General features: G+C 38.1%; 1 protein-coding gene across 2 annotated transcripts in view; it reads right to left on the reverse strand.

Annotated features, from left to right (window-relative positions):
• eif4g3a (eukaryotic translation initiation factor 4 gamma, 3a) overlaps positions 1-22,392 on the reverse strand; it is a 78,583-nt gene that overhangs the window by 47,467 nt on the left and 8,724 nt on the right. The window contains exons 2-6 of one of the 2 annotated variants that reach the window (XM_079844841.1): positions 13,375-13,447; positions 10,501-10,668; positions 10,217-10,264; positions 6,710-6,802; positions 5,057-5,089 (exon numbers count right to left, since the gene is read on the reverse strand). In XM_079844841.1, the coding sequence (XP_079700967.1) occupies positions 5,057-5,089; positions 6,710-6,802; positions 10,217-10,264; positions 10,501-10,668; positions 13,375-13,447 (415 nt within the window). The remainder of the gene's footprint in view (positions 1-5,056; positions 5,090-6,709; positions 6,803-10,216; positions 10,265-10,500; positions 10,669-13,374; positions 13,448-22,392) is intronic. The other variant, XM_079844842.1, reaches the window with a different exon arrangement.

Below are 22,392 nucleotides of genomic sequence, written 5' to 3' on the forward strand. Positions count from 1 at the left end.
AGTTCTGTACTGCAAATCTTTAAGCTGACGCTCCCTCATGTCAATCAGTCTTATATTCTATCTGCTGTGCACACAATTCAATAATAAACGTTTAAGCATTTACATTGTTTCTTGTTATTATAATTCTGGTGCAGATAAATTATGCCGGACATTATTACAATTATTTTTTAAATCTATAAAAACGTTTGCATCATTGTATCATATTTGATACATCAGGCTTGTATGGCTCACATAGAATGATATAGGAGAATATGAAGCTTGTAAAAACTGAGGCCCAAAACAAAAGTAAAAATATGTAATTTTGTGCAGTTGCTGCTATTCATATGGCCAAAAAGTAAGATGAAATTCTTAAGGCTTCTAAATGTAAATCAATGAGATCTTTAGAACAGTATTGTACAGCAGACTACTTGCATTAAAATGCATATAAATATCAGTTGTCACTCTGTATCATCCAATAATATGTTTTAAGATGATAAAACATGTTATAGGTTATAAAAGTTATTCTAACTTTTACTTGACAAAAATCAGTAAAGATTCACAACAACAAAAACGTAAACAATGACCTTAACGGGATAGTACACCCAAAAATGAAAATTATCCCATGATTTACTCACCCTCAAGCCATCCTAGGTGTGTATGACATTCTTCTTTCAGACGAATACAGTCAGTTATATTAAAAAATGCCCTGGCTAATCAAAGCCTTGAATACAGAAGGCGGTCTGGCGGAAGCTAGACATTTTACTTCATCAAGTGTGTTAAATATGGATATTTTTCTTACACAAACCTATCAATTCGCTTCAGAAGGCCTTTATTAACTTCCTGGAGCAGTGTGGATTACTTTTATAATGGATTTTGGGCTGTCTTTCACTGCCATTATAAAGCTTGGATTAGCCAGGATATTTTTGAATATAACTCCGATTGTATTCAACTGAAAGAAGAATGTCATGTACACCTAGGATGGCTTAAGGGTGAGTAAATCATTGGATAATTTTCATTTTTGGGTGAACTATCCCTAGGGGAATGTTTTTAGAATTTTGCTAAAAGGCCTTTTACTTGCTAAACTATAGAAGGAATGTAGGTAATTTAGATTAATTTGCATATCAAATCCAGATACATTAGGTTTTATAGGGTTAAGCCCTGTGAAGAGCACAGCCATTGGAAGAGAGATGCGTGGCAGGTTGAGGCAGAAAGTCATTCAACTTTCCTTAAAGGTCAGATGCATATATGGACACACATGCATGGATGGACTTGTGACTACACGCAAAGTGCATAAACAAATTATTAGCAACAACAAATGACAAAGAAGTTTTTCCTTGTAATGAAACACCAAATCACAGCGGATGGAATATCATGTACAGACACGTGTAATGCTGCTCATGAATTCAGCAATGCAACTTACATTCTAATGATCATAATGACCTCTGAATACATTTGGTTACGAGTCGTCGAGACACTTACAACAATGATTCTGCTCAGGAAAGTGACACATATAAGCATTTCATCTAATAAAAGGTGCACTAACAGCAGGCATTAGCAATCAATGTCAGTCTTCATCATCGCACATCTGCTCATCAGAAAACATGAATACAAATCATCATTTAGACGATATTTCAGAAAAGACAAGAAATGGATGAGTCAGAGGAGACACTTCTAATGTCTGGTTCTTAAGGACGGGAAGCTTGTTACACCGTCGAGCTAATACATTAATATGCGAATATGAATAAGTCTAGTGTTGAAGGTCCTCTTTAAGAACTATTATGACTAAAGTTGAACATTTAACAAAATGACGCACTATTTAGTGTGTAATGTTGCTCTTTGATCATGAAAAAGGTCTGCAAAGTTACAAAGCACAAAGTCACTGCAAAGAGAGTTATTCTCTATATCACCGTTTCTGAACTCCCTGAAACGCCTCAATAGTAGTCTTGAGTTTTCTTTCTGAAACGTACACGTCACAATCTTCCTCATTTAAATAATTCCCACCCAAGATAAATGCAAAAAAAGGGGGGCGAAGCCTGGTTGAGTTGTGTTAGTAGTGCGTTGAAACTCGTGGTTATGGTCACAACAAGAGACCATGTCAATTAGTCTCCCCCTGAAATTGCCTCATCGACACGGCATCCTCAATAAACCCGTCTCCGGCGTGATGACTCTGATTGTTCGAATATTACAATTTAATAATTGTTAAATCGATATGTCATCCTCAATAAACCCGTCTCCGGCGTGTTGCCTCCATTCTTTCGAATATTGCACTTTAATAATTGTTTCATCAATACGGCATCCTCAATAAACCCGTCACCGGCATGATGACTCTGATATTTAGATTATTCCTATTTAATAATTATTTAATCGACATATCATCCTCAATAAACCTGTCTCCGGCTTGCTGCCTCCGATCTTTCGAATATTCCGATCTATTATGACCTCTGAACTGTAAAGTTGCCAGAATAATAATCATACGCTGTTTGTTAATTGGCCAGAGGAAAACTGGCACTCCAACTGAGCCTGGTTTCTCCCAAGGTTTATTTTTCTCCATTAGGTCACCTGATGGGGTTTTGGTTTCCTTGCCACTGTCGCCTCTGGCTTGGCTTGCTCAGTGGGGGACACTACATTTTTCAACTAAATATCCAAATAAATCTAATTATTAAACTAAATTAACCATATAAACTAAATTACTAATCTAATTACTGATCTAATGCCCACATTGTCGCTGTATGATAATTGAAATGAGCTGATGACATCACTGTTTTCTCCAGAACAGCTATACAGCTGAATAAAATTCTGTTGCATTATTTTCCTGTTAAACACTGTGAATCTGCTTTGAAACAATCTGCATTGTTAAAAGCGCCATACAAATAAAGTTGACTTGACAACACACTGGGGTCCAGCTGACCAATCAGAGCACATAGTGCTTTTCGGAGAGGCTTCACAGAAACAGAAACTAAATGGAGCGTAATTTCTGCCCCACCAGCATAACCTAGGGCTGTGCAATTAATCGAATTTCGATTTCGATTTCGATTTTGCCTCCCAACGATCACCAAAATAGTACAATCGAGAAAAATCGATTATTTTGCCTTGCGTTCTGAATGAAACGCGCACGCGCACATCCGCCCCTCCCGAACCCACAAATCTCTATGAGGTCGTGAGTCTCGTGTGCATATCATCCGCTGGAATTTAAAAACTCGGCGCGAGTAAAGATGGCAGAAGGAGGGCAGTTACAGCAGCGTTTGGTGAGCAAAAAAGGCAAAACCAACTCCGTTGTCTGGGAACATTTTGGCTTCGAGGAATCAGAGGATAGCAGAAATATGTTTCGTGCAAGATTTGCTACATGGTAGTGTCTGCAACGCAAGGCAACACCACGAATTTGTTTAACCACTTGAAAATTAAACAGAGTGACCTATGACAATCTAATAAAGAAACAAAAACTGACGAGAGCAGGGGTGCCGTGTAAACGTCCTTTTTTTCCTTCATATTTTTCAAATAATTCTCTCTTTGTAAACTTTGTTCAATGCATGCGAGATTGCGAGTGCTGCCATATTTTCGAATATGACCAGTCGTTTTCACCGTCATCACGCGGGTTTAGTGCTTTAGGGTTTAGGTTTAGAATGAGAAGCCGCGCGCGCTGTGAGAAAATGTGTCTCTGTGCGTTCTTCCGAGAGCGCGCACACGTCTCTCAGCGCGCAAATATTGAGTTCTCTTTCAAGTCTTGCTCTTAAACGGACAAACTCACACAAAACGTATGTCAACATGTCCATCTTGATGAGTATCTTTGCAGACATAGTCTGTATATGCCTTAAGTGAACTTTATACAGTCGATAAAGAAGACGCGAGGTCTTAAAGGGGCAGTAGCCTTTACTGCTGTCTGTTTAATGTCAAACAACAAAAGACAAGGACATCACTCACTGCTCTTGATTGAATAGCTTTTGTAAATTTAATAGGATTAATCTTTAATTTATGCACTCAAATATGCAATGTTATTTTACATTTGATACATTTCTGTACCTGAAAACTAATGTTAGACGTACATGAAAGCATAGCCGAACCATATTGTTGATCTTATTTATTTGTGGTTATCATTTTTACGTGAATACTTTTATACTTTGATTTGAATATATGTTATATTATTTATTTTAATAGTTCAAAAAGTACAACAAATGTTACAATTTCAATTGAATTGTTGAAAGGTGTATTTTTAATAAATACAACACATTCCCAAAGTCATGTGAAATAATCGTGTTACATAATCGTGATTTCAATATTGACCAAAATAATCGTGATTATGATTTTTTCCATAATCGAGCAGCCCTAGCATAACCCATTGAAATCTCTTTCAGCCAATGGAATTGCTTTGGTGATCTGGGGCGGACAGAACTGTTCCTGAAACCGTTACCACCATATCAGTCTTGGTTTTTCAAATTACAATAAAATCCTGAACCAATGTGCTCAAAACTGTATTTGCACTGCTGTAAGTGGTCTTATATATTTAATGCAAAACTGATGGGGATACACGTTGCCATGGTATTTCAAAAACACACTTGGGCGGCACAGAACACAATATCAAACAACCTTGTAAAATGACAGTCATAGTTAGCCTGGCTCCGCCCTCCAACGTACTTCCGCTCAATTTTCATTCATTTCATTTTCCTTCAGTACCAAGGTCAAGTTTTAACCGGTCCAATCAGCGAACAGAGGGAGTGGCTGAGAATAATGACGTTGATGTCATGCGCTAGTTTGAGATGACATACGTCATGACCAAACCTTAGCAATTGGTTATGGCAGATCCAATAGTTTTAAACTTCAACAGAGTTCACGCCTTCAAGGAAGTTAATGCTTGTCAATGGAGAGTGGCCAGACTCTCTGTACAAATGAAATATACGAGAGTCTGGTAGGACCAGGCTAAGTCATAGTATGATTCTCTTTTAAAATTTTAAATAATTAGTCATTAAGCAAATACAACAACTTTACGGGTATCAGTCCAGATCTTTACACACATAAGCAAATTCCAGAAGCAAATGCAGAAGTGTCTAATAGGATAGAGAGACATTGGGTCTGCGGGATTTACCTGATGGTGGGTCGGCCGAGGTCCCGTCACAAACTGAAGGAGATAACAGTTTGAGGTCATCAGGAGCGACAAAAGAAGAGAAAGAATAGAGAGACAGTGAGGATAACAGATGTCTACCTTGGATAACTTTGCATTTCCATTACAAATGGAAAAAGAGTAGTGTAGCAGGGTTGTGTTACATGTCAGCAGAGCAGGTAGTCTTATTGGCTGGTCTTAAATCTTAATTTTTTGGTCTTAAAGGAATAGTTCACCCAAAAATAAACATTTACTCACCCTCAAGGCGTCCTAGGTGTCTATGATTTTCTTCTTTCAGCTCTTCAAAGCTTTGAAATGGCATTGAATAGTGTCCGAGTTTTTGAAGCTCCAAAAAGCACATGCATTCGACTCCGGGGGGTTATACCTTCTGAAATACCTTCTGAAGCGAAACGATGGATTTTTGTAAGAAAGATATCCATATTTAAAACTTTATAAACTGTAACCACTAGCTTCTGGCAACGGCCGTACGCACATTCACGCTGGAATGTACAGCCGTTGCCGGAAGCCAGAGTGATTATAGTTTACAAAGTTTTAAATATGGATGCGCTTTTTGGAGCTTCAAAAACTTGGACACTATTCAGAGCCATTACAAAGCTGGGAAGAGCCAGGATATTATTTAATAGAACTCCAATTGTGTTTGGCGTAAAGAAGAAAGTCTTATATACTCCTAGGATGGCTTGAGGGTGAGTAAATTATGTGATAATTTTAATTTTTGGGTGAACTATTCCTTTATATTAATACATTTAGTTAATTAATAAGTTGGTTTGAGACACATAAACTCAGTAAGTCAAACAACATCAGGACCACACTTCTAATTTTTATAATATTCTTTTAAATGAATGAGCAGACTATGTGCTCTACTCGTAACTCCTCATTACTCATAATGTGATCTAAAATGTTATTATAATTTACGGCACTAAAACGGTTCTATTATTATCAACCGTGTCTACACTGAAAACATCCATTTGCTGGAGAACTTGCAGAACAGAAAGCATGTCAAAATGACTATTCCCAAACTGTAAATGTTTAACTCATCCAAAAATGTAAGTTCTGCATTTACTCGCTGTTGTTTTTGACCATTGTGCGAGCATTTGAACGTCCATGTTTACAACAGTATATGCGTCGTTGTAAATCTTTTGATCATAAGCCATCGTGTCTCTTCAGAAGACTTGGATTTGGATTAGACCACTCGATTCGTTATTTTTACAATGCCTTTATGACATTTTATGGATCATTTAAGTTTGAGAGGAATGGACTTTAAATGGAGGGACAGAAATCTCTCAGGTTTCCTAAAAATATCTTAATTTGTGTTTGGAATTTAAACGAAACGACATGAGGGTGAGTACATGATGAGCATTTACATTTTTGGGTGAATTATACCTTATAAATACAGTAAGCTGATCTTTGGATAAAACAACTATATCGCGAATCATATCGTTTACATCATCAGTAAATTATGATAAACAATGATTATTGTGTCTATAGTTCATATCACACACCATATGCACTCCTGTAACTTTTGCCAGCAATTTTTTTTAATAAAATACAAAAAAAAAAAAAAAAGGTTTGGAGATGAGGGCGATGACCATAACACCCTATGCGGAGTGCAGTGCTTACCGGTCGAGTCGGTTGCTGTACGTTCATTGGCTGCGTCTGTGGCGAGTACACTAGTGGGGTGGAGCCTGCATTCTGAGCCGGGTTATATTGAGGCTAAGGAGTGAATTATAGACAGCGAAAAGGTAAGACAACTTCCTTTTTGAAGCTCGATTTTCATTCAGAGCACAGGATACAAAATAGCAAGAGCGCTGTTCAAAAAAGAGATCATCATTAGCTGTGTGAGTATGTGCATATTGACTTCATTTCTTTGTCAGACAGAACCCAGATGAATACATTACCCTCTAATCAATCCACAGCAACAGTGTATTTAAAAGTGTCTGCAGAGTGTGTATATATCCATCCAGTGTGTGCGTGTGTGTGAAAGTCGTGGGATCATTACAGCACCTGTGTCAGCTGGAAACACTATTTATAAAATAGCGACAGTGTCCCTTCAGGCTGGTTGTAACCATGGTGAGGAGAGCGGTGCAAAAATCACTCATAACACAAAACCTTGGCATTCTGTATTGTGCGTATGTGTGTGTGAGACGAAACATCAGACATCTAAATGTAATACACAAGTCTAAATGTCACATTGAATTCAGACCCAACAAAGGCAAAGAACAAAAATAATTTTTGGTACAAAACAAGGTGACCTAGAAAAAAATAGCAAGACCAAAATTTAAGTTAAGTTAAGTTTTCTTCTGTCTTAAAGGGGTCATGATTTGAGAAATAAAATTTCCCTTGATCTTTTGATTGTTAAATACCCTGTAAGTTTCAGAACTCAAAACTTTCTTTTTAGTTTTTATGGAAACCAAGCTGCCCAAACGACTCGTTTTGGATTTTGTCACATTATTACGTAACAGTGTGATGAAAGGCCACCTCTGCAGAAGAAAAATCAACGCCTACTTCAACATCATTGCCTCTTTAGCCCCGCCCACCGATTCACGCATGTTATGTAGTTGTAAATACGAGAGAGACGCAAACACATTACTCAAGTAACAAAACAATAGAGATGCCTCTGAGGACTACAAGACATTTTGCAGTGCCGAGTTGTGATCATAACATTAAGACAGCGTGGATGAACTCTATTTGAATGAAGTTCCAGATTGCGTCAGTAAGACACTTGTTTGCTCGCCTTCATTTTACTGCGGAACAGTTTTTAAACAAGACACCGTTTGGCGCAGGCCACTATCAATAACTGAAAATAATAGATGATGCAGTGACGATTATCTTGAATCCGACAGTAATGTCACAATGTTTTTACCATGTGTCACTATTGCTTTGTTTGTTACAGATGGTTTGATATGTACAGAGTATTTATACTGTAGCGCCGCAGTCAAACTGTGAATAGTTCTGATTTGCTGTTCTTTCCTTTGCTTCTCCACTTAATGGGTTATCATATATGATTATCGAATACGGAAGAAAGCACGTAGAGGATGCTGCTTTTGTTATTGTTCTGATCCAAGCCATTCACTGAATAAAAGCTTCAGTGAGCGACAACTTCTGTTTTGTCATCAGAAAGACATTACAATACGTTTCTTTTTATTAAAGGAACACTCCACTTTTTTTGAGTGTTTTTGTTTTTGTGTTTTTGGGCTACTAAAACAGCCCATCGGCAGGCCGGTGATACATCTTAAACAGTGAAATAACCTTCCTTTCTTGATGTGCGTTGTTCACTCTCTTAACTTGATATTTGAAGGAAAAATACAATCGTGGAGGTTTTGATCATGCTGATTTGTCTGACTCTGCAATGTGGCTTGTGCGTGTTATTGATGCACGGTTCGCGGTTATATCCACCGATCGGGTGGGCCAAGTAATTCAAAATAACATTCCAATTAATCGCGGGCGGATGGGAGATAAATCCTTGTGTTTGTTTGATAAAGACATTTTGCGAGCCATGTGGGACAAATCATTCCGGTTGCCGTTTTCCCACACCCTTTCAAAACAATTACTCACGTATACTCACGGGGGAGCCAAAGCTCATTATAATATGCAAATCTTATCCAATCATAGTAGTGGGCGTTTACTTCCAAGTCTTCAGTGCAGCACGCCCATAAAAACAGAGCGTTCCATGAAAGAGGCTCAAAACCAGGGTAGAAAATAGCCTATTACTTATTCATTATGATGTTTTTGAATGTAAAAACCACGCAAACGTCATAAGTTGACCTCAGACAACAGTATAAAAAAAATACAAAAAACAAGTTCATGACCCCTTTAAGGGGTTACCAGGGTAACAGCTGCATTTCTGCCGTTCCATCAATGCCATCTGCTGTCAGAGAGTGAATGTGCATTTTCATTCAGCGCATCTACTTCACTCATTACGCCATGCGCTTCTCATCCATTGTGGGCTTGTTTACATCAGAGTGCGCATTCCTATTTGATGCAGCATACAGTGGTAGTGTGCATTTTAACCAGTTGATGGGGAAAAGTGTTCTTAAAATGCATTAACCCTTAAATACATGTTTCGCCAATCATTCTTACATATTCGGGTCTTTAGTGACCCGGGTCTATACACTGTGGATCTCTACCTGTCGCGATAATATAAAACTCTCCTGAAATTAGTGTAACAATTAAAGAAGAATAAAATAAAATATATTTTGTTACCTTTTGGAGCTTGGAAGGGTTCAGTTTGAGCAGATGTTTTATACCATCATCGTCCTCGTCAGAGCTCATTTCCCAGTACATTCAGCATTTGGCTCATATTCACGATCTCAAAACATTCTCGAAACTATAATTTTCAGCATCTTCAAAATCAATATTTTGATCACTGACAGTATCTTTACCAGATCCACCATCAAGTGACAGTGACACTAATATGTGATTGCATTCAGTACTTGCTCTGCCCTAAATCGCTGAGCCATTTCAAGTTTTGCAGATCATACTTATTATGGTTTCGTTTTCAGGTTGCGGTAAGTATGTGACGAAATGTATGAGAGAAAAGTATGAGTGAAACGTCACTTCATCATTGTGTCTCAGACATTGCCACCTTGTGGAATAAAGGTGAATTGCACTTATTCCAGGATTAGAGATTCAATTATTGTTGTGCAGAAAAAAAATATATGTTCACTCTTACACACCTCTGGCCGTTAGGGACCCTATATAATTTTTTACAATATATTTGTAAATATTTATATATAAATTTATACATTTACTATATAACTTTTTTTTATTTGATTATTATTTTCTTGTTATATTGTTTATAATGAATTGATTGAGGAATACTAAGAAGGTTGATGTCTAACTTAAAAAAATGAATGAGGAGGAGGGTAGTGAATGACGTCCCGGGTCGCTAAAGACCCGAGGTATGCATTTAAGGGTTAAAAAAATCTGAATAATTCACAAAAAATTCTTCATTGTATTTTGAAGTGCCCATGATAACAATAAAAATAAATGCACATTCATTATCATGATATATCGTATTACCGTATATATGGCACATGTAACAGGATATTTTTAAACATCGGAAGTTGTAATACACATGTGTAATGTCGGGGACATTGAAATTATTTTAATATGCAAAACTGTTACCCAATTATAGCAGTGGGTGTTTACTTCCAAGTCTTGAATGTGGAATGCCTATCAAAACAGAGTGTTTGAAAGAGAGGGTCAAAAACAGGATAGAAAATAGCTTATTATTTCTAAATTAGTATGTTTTCTAATGTAAAAATCTTGATAACATTATAACTGGACCTCAAATAACAAAAAAATGCAATTCATGACCCCTTTAACAGATAAAATAGCAGGTAATTAAGCAAACAATTGTGTAGACAGACAGATGAGGATGTGGACATGCTGAGGGTGTTGGTACATACCCCTCCGCTTGTCTCCCAGCCCTTGAGGAAGCGGTACGAGGCGCCGGCAGGGACTGATACCTGAGAGAGGGCTGGGGACGAGGCGTGGCCCGGAGGGGTGCCTGCCAGGTTTGGGTGGGTTTTGCTGAGATCATGACCTGGGTATGGAGGACCAGGGTGTCTGGATACCTGTGGAATAACCAGAAACAACATTTACACACAGCGCATCACACCATTGCCCCTTTCAGTTAAAGGGGCTATATGCCGAATTTAGAAACCCTTGCTATTAGTGACACCAGTGGCCGTTAAGTGAACTACAGCCAGCAACTTATTGCTCACGTTCACTAGTGCACACGTAACGTACAAGAGACTGCATGTGATGCAATGCCCTGATATACTCATGGGCGAAGTTGTTTAAAATGTTTTGGAAGTTGGAAATACCTTTGTAGAGATATACTGCACTACACTTTAAATAGACACCAGTGGCTTAAAATACCTGTTTGCTGCTCAACCGTGGCTTTTTTTATAGCTGCCCTTTTAAAGGGTTAGTTCACCCAAAAATGAAAATTCTGTCATTAATTACTCACCCTCATGTCGTTCGAGACCCGTAAGACCTCCGTTCATATTCGGAACACAAATGAAGATATTTTTGTTGAAAGCTGGTGGCTGAGAAAGGCTTCAGATAGGCCTCCATTGGCATTCTGTACACTTATACTCCCAAGACCGATAAAAGGCACTTAAAATGTCGTTACAAAGTCCATCTCACCACAGTGACTCTACAATAATCTTACGATGCGACGACAATAGTTTTTGTGCGCAAAAAAAATCAAAATAACACCTTTTTCCCAACTTGTTACTGCCTTCCGTGTGTGCCTCCATGACGCATGCGCGAGAATATGACGCAGATCCGGCGTTCGGACATATGACCCAGAAGCGATTTGTTTACAATCAGAGGAAGACGCGCGTGTCTAAGCTGTTGGATTCTACATTGATCGTGCTTTAGGTCTCGGCGTAGTGCTCAAAATGGGGCTTAAGTGTGCATTTCATGGAATCCCGAGCCCCGGCGCTACGTCATATTCTCGCGCATGCGTCGTGGAGGCACACGCGGAAGGCAATAACAAGCTGGATAAAGGTGTTATTTAGATTTTTTTTTGCGCACAAAAACTATTGTCGTCGCATCGTAAGATTATTGTAGAGTCACTGTGGTGAGATGGACTTTGTAACGACATTTTAAGTGCCTTTTATCGGTCTTGGGAGTATAAGTTTACAGAATGCCAATGGAGGCCTATCTGAAGCCTTTCTCAGCCACCAGCTTTCAACAAAAATATCTTCATTTGTGTTCCGAATATAGGTCTTACGGGTCTCGAACGACATGAGGGTGAGTAATTAATGACAGAATTTTCATTTTTGGGTGAACTAACCCTTTAATACAATTAATTGGTTTGACAGAAACGTTCCTTAAGCCTTTATCTGACCGAGTTCTTCTAAATCACTCACAAATCTTATATATATTCAGTTTTCGCAAAATATTTTTTTCATGACTTTTGCAAGACATTGTACCATTTCATGCTTACTATCTTAAGAAAGATCTTTCTTTCTCCCCATATTGCATGAGTACTGACTTGCTTAGGGATAGTTCACCCAAAAATGAACAACTACATCCTAGGTCTATATGACATTCTTCTTTCAGACAAATACAATTGGAGTTTTATGAAAAAAATGTCCTGGCTAATCCAAGCAGTATAACGGCAGTGAAGGGCAAACCAAATTTTGAAGCCCACAAAAGCGCATCCACCCATTATAAAAGTAATCCACACGGCTCCTAATAAAGCCCTTCTGGAGTGAATCGTTGGGTTTGTGTAAGAAAAAGATCCATATTTAAAACTTTATAAAGTAAAATATCTAGCTTCCGGAGGACTGCCTTCCGTACTCAACTTATGAAGAAAGTGTAGCGCCTCTCGCAGTTCAAAACGCTTACATCCGCAAGATGTCATCGCCAGGTACGCATTTTCTGCAAGTTGAATACAGAATGCGGTCTGCCGGAAGCTAGATATTTCACTTTATAACTTGAATAATATGGATATTTTTCTTAGAAAACCCCATCAATTCGCTTCAGAAGGCCTTTTATTAACTTTTAAAATGGATGGATGCACTTTTTTGAGCTTCAAATTTTGGGCTGCCATTCACTGCCATTATAATGTTTGGAAGACCCAGGACATTTTTTTATATAACTGTATTCGTCTGAAAGAAGAATGTCATATACACCTAGGATGGCTTGAGGGTGAGTAAATCATGGGGTATTTAATTTTCATTTTTGGCTGAACTATCCTTTTTAATAATGTGGAACAACCTCTTTAAGCAGGGTTTCCATTTGCCTAAGACGACCTGGCAAAATATTTAACAAAACCTGTCTGAGATTGATACCAGTTATAAGATATGAGAAATAAAACAAAAAAAAACTAAAATGTATAACGTTTATTGTACTAAAATACTACTTATGTCAATAGATTAAAATCTTTATTCCTTTTTAGCAGATGATATAGATGCTTTTATTTGTCTGATCTAGCTATATACATGTTGACAGTTTAACTAACTTGAACTAATTTGCTCAGCAAGATTTTCCTCAGACTGTTGCAGTGCCATAACAGTAGTTGACCTAAAATAGACCATTTATTCCAGTGTGACAGATAGAAACGTACCCCAAGAATTAGACAAATAAAGGCATCTTTATCATCTGCTTATAATAATGGTAAAAGAACTCACAGTAACTATGTACAACGGGACCACACACTTTCACATACTTAAAGATTATTTCTAGCCTGAGGGATTGTCTATGTATATACATTATAGTGATGTGTAATGACTGTAAGGGTACATATGTGTGTTATCACTCACACTGTAGACGGCCGTCACCCCAGAGTGGGTGGGAAACATGCGTTCCTCCAGTGATAGCGCTGCTCGAGGGATTCTGGGAAGGGTACTGTTAGAGAAAATCTCTAATAGGTTTAAGTTTGTGAAACATGAAATATTAGCAACAAAAACGGCAATCCTTGTGTTTTGTAATAGCAAACATTCAGTTCATTCGGCGATAATGGTGCAGACTCTTTCACACCAATTAATATTACTGTCCACTTCCTCCAATGACTTGCATTTGGAGCAAAGGTTTCAGAAAGTTAACACGAACACATTTTCTCCCTCCCTTCTCTAAAATGTCCAGTTCCCCCTTTCAGTGCACCCCGTACATCAACCAGCCAGGAAGATGTCAGACAGAAATCCTGACATGGAATTCCAAATATGTGAGAAACGGATCGGCGCACTTTTGGATACAGTGTGTATGCAAACATGTTAAACAAATAGAAAATATTAAAAGTAAGCTGCTAAATTCCTTGCTGAAAATCAGAACACTGTTACTTGACCACCAAAAATGTCCCACGATCTAAAAGTCATGTACCACTTCACGGCTGTTACTCCATTCCAAGAAATTGATAATGATAACCTGAACATGTTCAGGCTACAGGTGGCAAGTTATTAAAAGACATGGGAGTCATAGGAACTGAAACATTTTATGATATCATCATTATTCTCGGCCTGTCTTCTTTAAAGGAAGTTCCCCAACAGGGAAAAAGAGTTTATAATAAATGCTGCACTGTCATGTTACGTGACACGAGCAACAGGGCGGCTCAGAACAGACATACAGTTATAGACATGTATAGCGAAAAAGATGGATGGATGTGACAGAAAAAGAGAAAGAAAAGAGCAGGAACCGGCTCCGGCAGTTACAGTATCCGTGTACGCAAGTGAGAGATGAGCAGATCACATGGTTTCGGGGAAAGTGGAGGAGGTCTGGCTTTCCTCCTTCATGCGCTTCATGCACTCGTGAACACTTTTTAGTCTTTCGGTGAAATCCTGCCTTCCGATTTGCACTCTCTTTCCCATTCCCCCCACCCCCCTCTACCTCTCTGGCCTTCTGCCAACCTAAACTCTGAGAAAAAAGGGGGATGGGGAAGTAAGAGCTGGGAAAAAAACAGCCGGGAAGAGAGGTATAATGTGTGGCGAGAGGATTTCCATCACTCCTATGAGAATTTGACTTTGAAAACCTATATTCCAGGTCATCAGGGACACATCCACGGTACCCAATCAGAGTTCAGAGGGGTGCACCTGAGGAATACAGCCTGGGGGATGGCCCGTGAGGCTATTTAATCAGGTTAAAACTGACAGGTGACACTCGCTCGACTCAAGGCAGGACACAAGGCACGACTTACTGGAATTACAGGCTGATCTGATTCCTGTGTTCACAGTTTGGCACTCCATTGCATAACCAAATCCCTTTGCATGGTCATGGCACTATTTTGATGGCAGGACACGCAAGTGTGTACCAACAGGTGTGGAGAATTTGAGAAGAATTTACAAGTTTTCCAAAAGCACTCATTTAAAAGTCATCTGGGTTCTTGAGACACTGAGACCGTTGTTAATAAGAATCTCTTTTGAAAATATCCTATTAGTGCCATGGTCTCTGGAAAGAGATGGTCCTTTAGTCTCTAAATGTTGTCTCTTTAATTACTGCTAGTAGAACGAGTACAGATAATGGCAAAGGATGAGATGGCAAAACTGTGTAGCCTTAAACTTTCATAGTACTTTCATAGTAGCTTACTGTAAATCCAATTAGGCACCATATGGAGTGATAGAGAGAAGGGGACTGAAGAAAGAAAGAGAAAGAAAGAAAAACAAATGAAGAAAAGAAGGAAGTAAAGGAAGGAATTACCACAGTAAATGAAAGAAAGAAGCTACTGAAGGAAAGGAATAAAAGAAGAAAATTATTTAAATAAAGGAAGGACAGAAACAAAGAAAGAAACAAAGAAAGAGGAGGAAAAGAAGGAAATTAATTAAGAAAAGGAAGGAAGGACAGTAAATGAAAAAGAAAGAAAAAAGAAGCAACTGAAGGAAAGGAATAAAGGGAAAAAATTTATGAAGTAAAAGAAAAAAAAGAAAGAAAGAAGTAGAGAAAGAAGTAAAGACAATTAAGTAAAGGAAGGACCAGCAAAGAAAGAAAGAAAGAAGTAAAAGAAAGGGAAGAAGGAAGTGAGGAATTTTTTGAAGGAACTGAAGAAAATAAAGGAAGGACACGAAAGAAGGAAAAGGTAAGGGAATGAAGGACCAAGGTATAAAAAAAGGAGGGAAAGGGGAAAAAAGTTTAAAAGGAGGAAAGTAGTAAAAAGATCGGAAAGAAAGATGGAAGGAATGACTAAAGTATAAAAAGGAAATAAAGAAGGAAGGAAGGGAGGAAGGAAGGAAGGAAGGGAGGAAGGAAAAGTAAGATAAACCAGAAGTAGAATGTCTACGTGGCAGGCAGAGGGTCTACAGCTGAGGGCGTGAGAGGGAAGGAAAGAGAGAAAGAGAGAGAGAGATTCCTTGCTACGTGATCCTCAGGTCAGGCTGCGCTATAAAGGCGCAGTATGATTTCAGGACTGTTCTCTATGAACACATCTGCATAGCTGACGTTTGTTAAAATGAGGATCTGTACCCTACGGCCCTCATCTGGAGATATGTATATTATACTCTTATACATATAGATGTATTACACTTTGAGGAATACGGTCACTGACCGTATATAAAATTCATGAAATGAAATGCAGCCCATGTACACTGTACTGCAGCAAGACTGCGGCCAACATCACACGACTTAGACCGTTCACAGAAAGTGACTCACAAGTAAAGTGTTATTGAAATGCTTAACATAGAAAGCCAACTATAAGTAAGACACTAGTAGTTTGATTAAGTGTAAACACTGTACTTTTGTGGTGCTATTCAAACATTGCTGTTTATTTGATTATCCTGAAACAATGGCTCAACCAAAGGCACGAGTTTGGGGTGGGATTATCTGCGTGTTTGACCAATTTTTTTTTCAGTTCTGTTTGGTAATATCTGGTAACACAAAAAAAGCACAACAGCCATTTCTGAAAAACGCTGTTGAAAGTGGATCAGACTGAGTCAAACTTGTAGCCAGTCAGCAGTAGGGGGCATGTCCACTCATGATAAGGGAGGAGAGAGAGTGAGCAAGAGGGAGATTTGAAGAAAGACTGTTGAAAGAAGAGACATTACTAAAGAGAATAAGTCAGAGGAATATCACTGGGAAAAAGAAGGGTTATGATCAGGCAAGTGTTTTCAGCATCTGCCATCTCAATATATGAACACATGAACTTCATCTCCAGTCACTTCACAAGCTTTTCACCGTTTCATTTGAGAAAAAAACTACCATCAAATACACACTGAAACTAAAACTGAAAGATCTTCACCACAATCCGTCAAAATAAAAGTTTGGTTCAACTTCCAAGAAATTATGACATAAATATAACACTACTGTAGCCTGGATGCCAGCCGAACTTAGCCCCACCCACAACATTTGAGCTCGGGCAGTTCAGTCTGGACTTGATCCGTAGAGGAGTAATTATGCCCGAACAGAAACAGTTCGGACCAATGAAATTATCAGGGCGGGCTTTAGAGGATGATGGACAGATGATAAACAGTAACGTAATCATCCACGTCATCAAAGTCGCTTGGGTTGAATTTGTTCTAATCCTAAACGGAGAACTTGTTCGTATATGCATTCACCTTTACTATTTCTCTCAGAAATGATGATCGCGTTGGTAAGTACTCTGTGTATTCTAAAATTATTTTTTTTACAACACCGGCAAAGATCGTTTACACTCATCTTTTTCTTCTAACGTTACTTATTCCAGCGTGCGTGCAAACAGGGTTGCCAAGTTTTTTACAACAAAACCCGCCCAATTGCTACTCAAAACTAGCCAAAAACAAGCCCAATAGCTTTCCGGGGGGGATCTCCGGAAAAAAATGGCATTTGGGGGGAAAATTTGTGTTATTTTGGCAGGGCTGCCTGCTAAAATTCGCATTCCTGGGACTGTATATCACATAATTGGGGTCGCTTCAACCCGTGGACTTGGCAACACAGTGCAGTTGAGTTCTGTTGACATTTGACAACTAACGTTATGCGTCTGTATCACGATATAAGTTTCTTATCGGTTGATATCGATAATTATTGATATTTTAATGATCTATTTAAAATAAGGACCAGGAGAAAAATATATTACATTTTTTTTTTAAATATTTTAAACTTAAAAAGGTAGGGTAGGTAGGATTTGGTTAAAAAACTTTTTTTCCAAATTTGTTTAAACTTTCTTTATATATAAATACATAATTAAAATGTAAGTACTCTGAAAAAGAAAGTATAAAAATTGAGTGTCTGTAGACCTCTCATGACTGTTTTAAAGACAACTCATTATTTCCATTCACTCCACCTTCTCCCTTCTGGGCTCTTTCCAAAGCCACGCCCCCAAAACACATGAATGTGCCACGCCGACCGTCAGCTGAAAGGCGCATTATTTACCTGAGGCGAGCGGAGAAGAAGTGCATGTAGTGACATCATGTCAGAATCACATGTAATAAAAAATCTAACTTTATCATTATGAATATAAACAAATAAGATGTCTTTTAGTACTCACTATCAAGCTAGAGTAACGATACTGGTAAAGTTTAAAATACACGCACAACACAGTGTCTACGACACACACAGATACAAGATAAAAACATCAGTAAACGTTGGTTTATAAAAACAAACCAAGGCGGAAATAAACGTGCAGGTAAAGTTCCCGGTGAACATGGAAAAAGAGTTTAGACAGAGGGTAGTAGCTAAAGCTAACTTAGTTCTAAAAAAAAGTTCCTGGATGCGGTGTACTAGGTTTTACACATGCATTTTGTTATCTAAAGTTACACTTTGCGAAATTCAACACGACAGCGATCAACTTGAGCTAGGCATATTGAGTATTTATCATCCCTACTAATGGTTCGCTAAGTGTATAACATTGTAACTTTATGCTAAGTAATGTTATGTTAGCTTGGTGTTTTCGCTTTTTTGCAGAATCTGTTAGTTGAGATTATGAAGAAGCCTCTCCTTGTTTGAGATAGCAGTATTGGTATATTTAAAAGCATACACTTTGAGGTTGAAATCGGCTTGTTTTTCAGAGATTCTAGCATGCAGCAGAGGCGTGTTTCTTTTGTTATTGTCCCCGCCCTCAAAGGGAAGCGTGGCTCAGTGTTGCCAATCCGCTGTTTTTCATGTCCGCGGGTTGAAGCGACCCCAATTATGTGATATTTAGCACCGGGAATGCAAATTTTAGTAGGCAACGATGCCAAAAAAACTAAATTACAGAAGTACGTGAAGCTGCGTCATTAACATACTTTTCGTCACGCAGTTATTTGATCTTAGAAGTCGGGAGTTTAACAGAATCACACTGAGTACTTTATTTGTAACCCTGGTAGAAGGACATTTCCATTCTTTAACCCAGTTCTGCTTCTCTGCTTGTGATCAGGCCATTTTACGCTGTTAAACTCTGGGAAAGTGTTCAGTGATCCAGTAATCAAATCAATTCAAACAGTCCAAAACAGCACTAATGCAAAGAAGGCCAGGCTGATCACATCAGCTATATCAGAGAGAATAGAGACTCACATCACGTTTTTAGTGAATCATTCATTTCAATGTGTGCTTTGCTTTAAAACACGAGCTCTGTCGTATTCTGCCATTGTTTCTAAAGAGCGCAATGTTGGTGACTCACAGCAGTCGTACAAGTTTGTTATATTGATGCGCAAAGAACGTGTATGTGCACACTCTCAATCACTGATCGCGCTGCATTCATGTACAGACACATTTCAGTACATTTGCATTGTTTCCACACACACACACTCAGGAAGGATAATGTTTGATTTGTCATATGTACGTTACGTTAGTGATGTCCGGTTCGCGAACGATAGAATTATATGGAATCCTTATATTTGGTTATTTGGTGTCCTTTTGGAGTCTCCAATGATCCCTGAAGCTTTCAGAAAATACAGTTTTGTGAGAATCACCCTTCAATCTGATTGTTTACTTTGGATATAGCAAATCATGACAAAATTAATGTGTATAAAAAGATAAATGGCGTATGCTTAATTTCACGATAAGCGCACGATTAATCGCACAATAAAGGTGCGATTAAATTGCGAGATCAAAAATTGTAATCTATTGACAGCCATAATATACACACATACATATATATATATATACACACATACATATATATATATATATATATATACGCAGGCAAATATTTCTTAAATATATACATGCATGAGTGTGTATTTAAATATACGTAATTATACACAGTACACACCTATAAATGATGCAAACAAAAACTTTTTGGGATGCGATTAATCGTTTGAGAGCCCTAATATATATATTTGACGAAAAATGTAATGTTTTGTTGTAAATTAATTGTTATCATTTTCATTTGATTACATTTTAAAAGCTTGATTAAATTGTTAACATTTATATTAATCATAAAACATAGAACTACTAAAAAATTTAATGGAAAACAAAATTTTGGGAAAAATAAAATGGAAGTCATGGGGCCCTACATTAAAAGGTAGATACTCTGTGGAGTTTAAGTGGGAACAAACGAGTTTACATTCATTCTCAAGGTCAAACAAATATGTGTAAAGCATTTCCGTCCCCATTAATGGTAAATTAATATTGTTGTGATAACTATTAATACCATATGATATGGAAAAAAATATTGTGGCCAGCCCTATCACAGAGCAAGCCATAGCTTCCTACAAATAGCTTACTTGTAGTTATCTCTTATTGAATAAAAGAAAATTGCCCACTTCACCTTCAAGAACGAAAGTTCCTTATCCCTACTGGTGTAGCATTTTCCTGATAAGCATTTATGGCTGATTGTACAGTTTGCGAAGGACATGAAAAAGTGGAAAAGCAGGTGACAAGATGTGTTGGAACTAAGAATGGGGTTGCGGCAGGCGGTGTGTGTGTGAGACTCTCTTTGACCTAGGCGATTGTTGGCAGGCGGTGGGAAGCCTCACACTCTGAATGCTAAGCAGCGCTGCCATTGTCTGAGGGGTGCAGCGCCAGTCGCATATGTTACCCGTCGCTCTGGCAACCACTCCCTCCAACACCCCAACCCCCCTAGGCATTACACACAATCTCTCAACGCAGCATCATCACCAAAGGCAGGCGTCCCGCAAGCAGGAATCCCGTCAACTGGGACGATTTTGTCCCTGAGATGAAGCAATACAGTGACTTCTGAGCACAGGAAGGGATCATAGTTGCGATTTATGCAATCATGAACAATCTACAACTGGAAGACACTGATATGCATCAAGTGATGTAATCATCGCTATCCGACATAAGTGAAACCATGTGTGCACACAATAGTTCATTTCTACAGCCACATGTTTTTGCTGAGGTTTGTGGTCGATGTTGATCACTGCTGAACAGCTAGGGCTGATATAATACGATTTCCAATAACAAAGCAATAACAAATCATTTTGGGAATTATAAACCCTTTGTCATAGAGAACAAGAGTCTGAAACTGATTAGGAAAATTTCAATGAGGGAGGCCACAAAGCTGAGATCACTAGGTGATGGATGTGGCATGACATGCCAATGAAAAATGAGAAGTCTGAAAAATATTTTACTTAATCCATTTTTTTTTTTTTTTTTTTTTTCAGGCAAATTAAACTTTTGAAATTATAATTTTAAAGTACACTGGTGAAAAATAGAAGCACTTTGTTTTATATGGGCGATACACTGAATATTCAGTATTATAACTTTGATGCGCTATAAAATTAGGGAATATTGTGAATTTCAGGACAATGTTAAAAATGTACCTTAAAGTCCCCATGAAAATTGAAGTTTTTTGGCTTATAGGGCCCTATCATACACCCTGCGCAATGCGATGCCAGTGTTTTTTGCAAGTTTCAGCCCAACGCAGTTATCATTTTCACATCCAGCGCCATGTTGTTTTAATAGCAAATGCACTCACGCCCATCTGGTCTCAAAACAAGGTGGTTTTGGCGCATTGTTGGTGCGTTGCTATTTTGAGGCAACTGAAATAGACTGAGCCATTGACCAACAAAAACCTGCTCTAAAGTCAATAGCGGCGACCGTTTTTTTCCATCGTTAAACTAGCAAAAGTGGATTCGGACAAGCCCTAAGTCAGGGTTGTCAACATTCACGCTTTTGGCGTGATACACACGCTTTCAGGCTCAGTCTCACGGTCTCACTCAGCCCAACTTCATCTCACGCCAAATTGCCAAACCTTTTATTGATATTAAACAAAGTCTAAGCTTTTACTTTTTTTTTTTTTTAAGTTTGAATATGAAATTCAAACAATAAACACTGCTTTGGCGCACTTAATGTGGCATAACAGTTAAAGCCAGAGCAGAGTTGCGACATGCCTTCATCTCGCAGCGCCGCGTGTAGTCACGTGGTTCATGGAGCTCTCAAAACTTCTAGCGCTGTGTCAATGCATTTGAATGGCTTAAGCGGATACACAACAGCTTAACTATACAGATGTTTGCAGCAAGTTTTGGTAAACAGTACAGCATAGTGTGCATTGATTATTACGTCAACCATATTTACAGGATCATTTTATTATGGAGAGTGATGGAGATCTAACATTGTTAACATTAATGTTAATGTTTTTCCTATATTTATCCCTCAGGTATTCCTTACTAATTGATCACACTCATACTTATAGATTGATGGTCAAATGTGACTATTCACCCTAACTATTTTTCAATGAAATAAATGTTCTATATTTTCGTTCAATAATACAGCTCTGGAAAAAATTAAAGAGACCACTTAACATTGAGAAATCCATTTTAAGTGGTCTCTTAATTTTTCCCAGAGCTGTATTTATTGAATATTTTGAGTATCTTTTGGTACTAAATACTATTTGTTGCATAATTATTGTCAATTAATGTCCACTTAAAATATTTTTCTTCTAATATTTTTCTTATTTATATTACAATTAGTGTAGTAATTAAGGTTAAAATAGAGAATTC

Source organism: Gobio gobio (assembly GCF_949357685.1).
Source record: "Gobio gobio genome assembly, chromosome: 19".
NCBI classification, from domain to species: Eukaryota; Metazoa; Chordata; class Actinopteri; order Cypriniformes; family Gobionidae; genus Gobio; species Gobio gobio.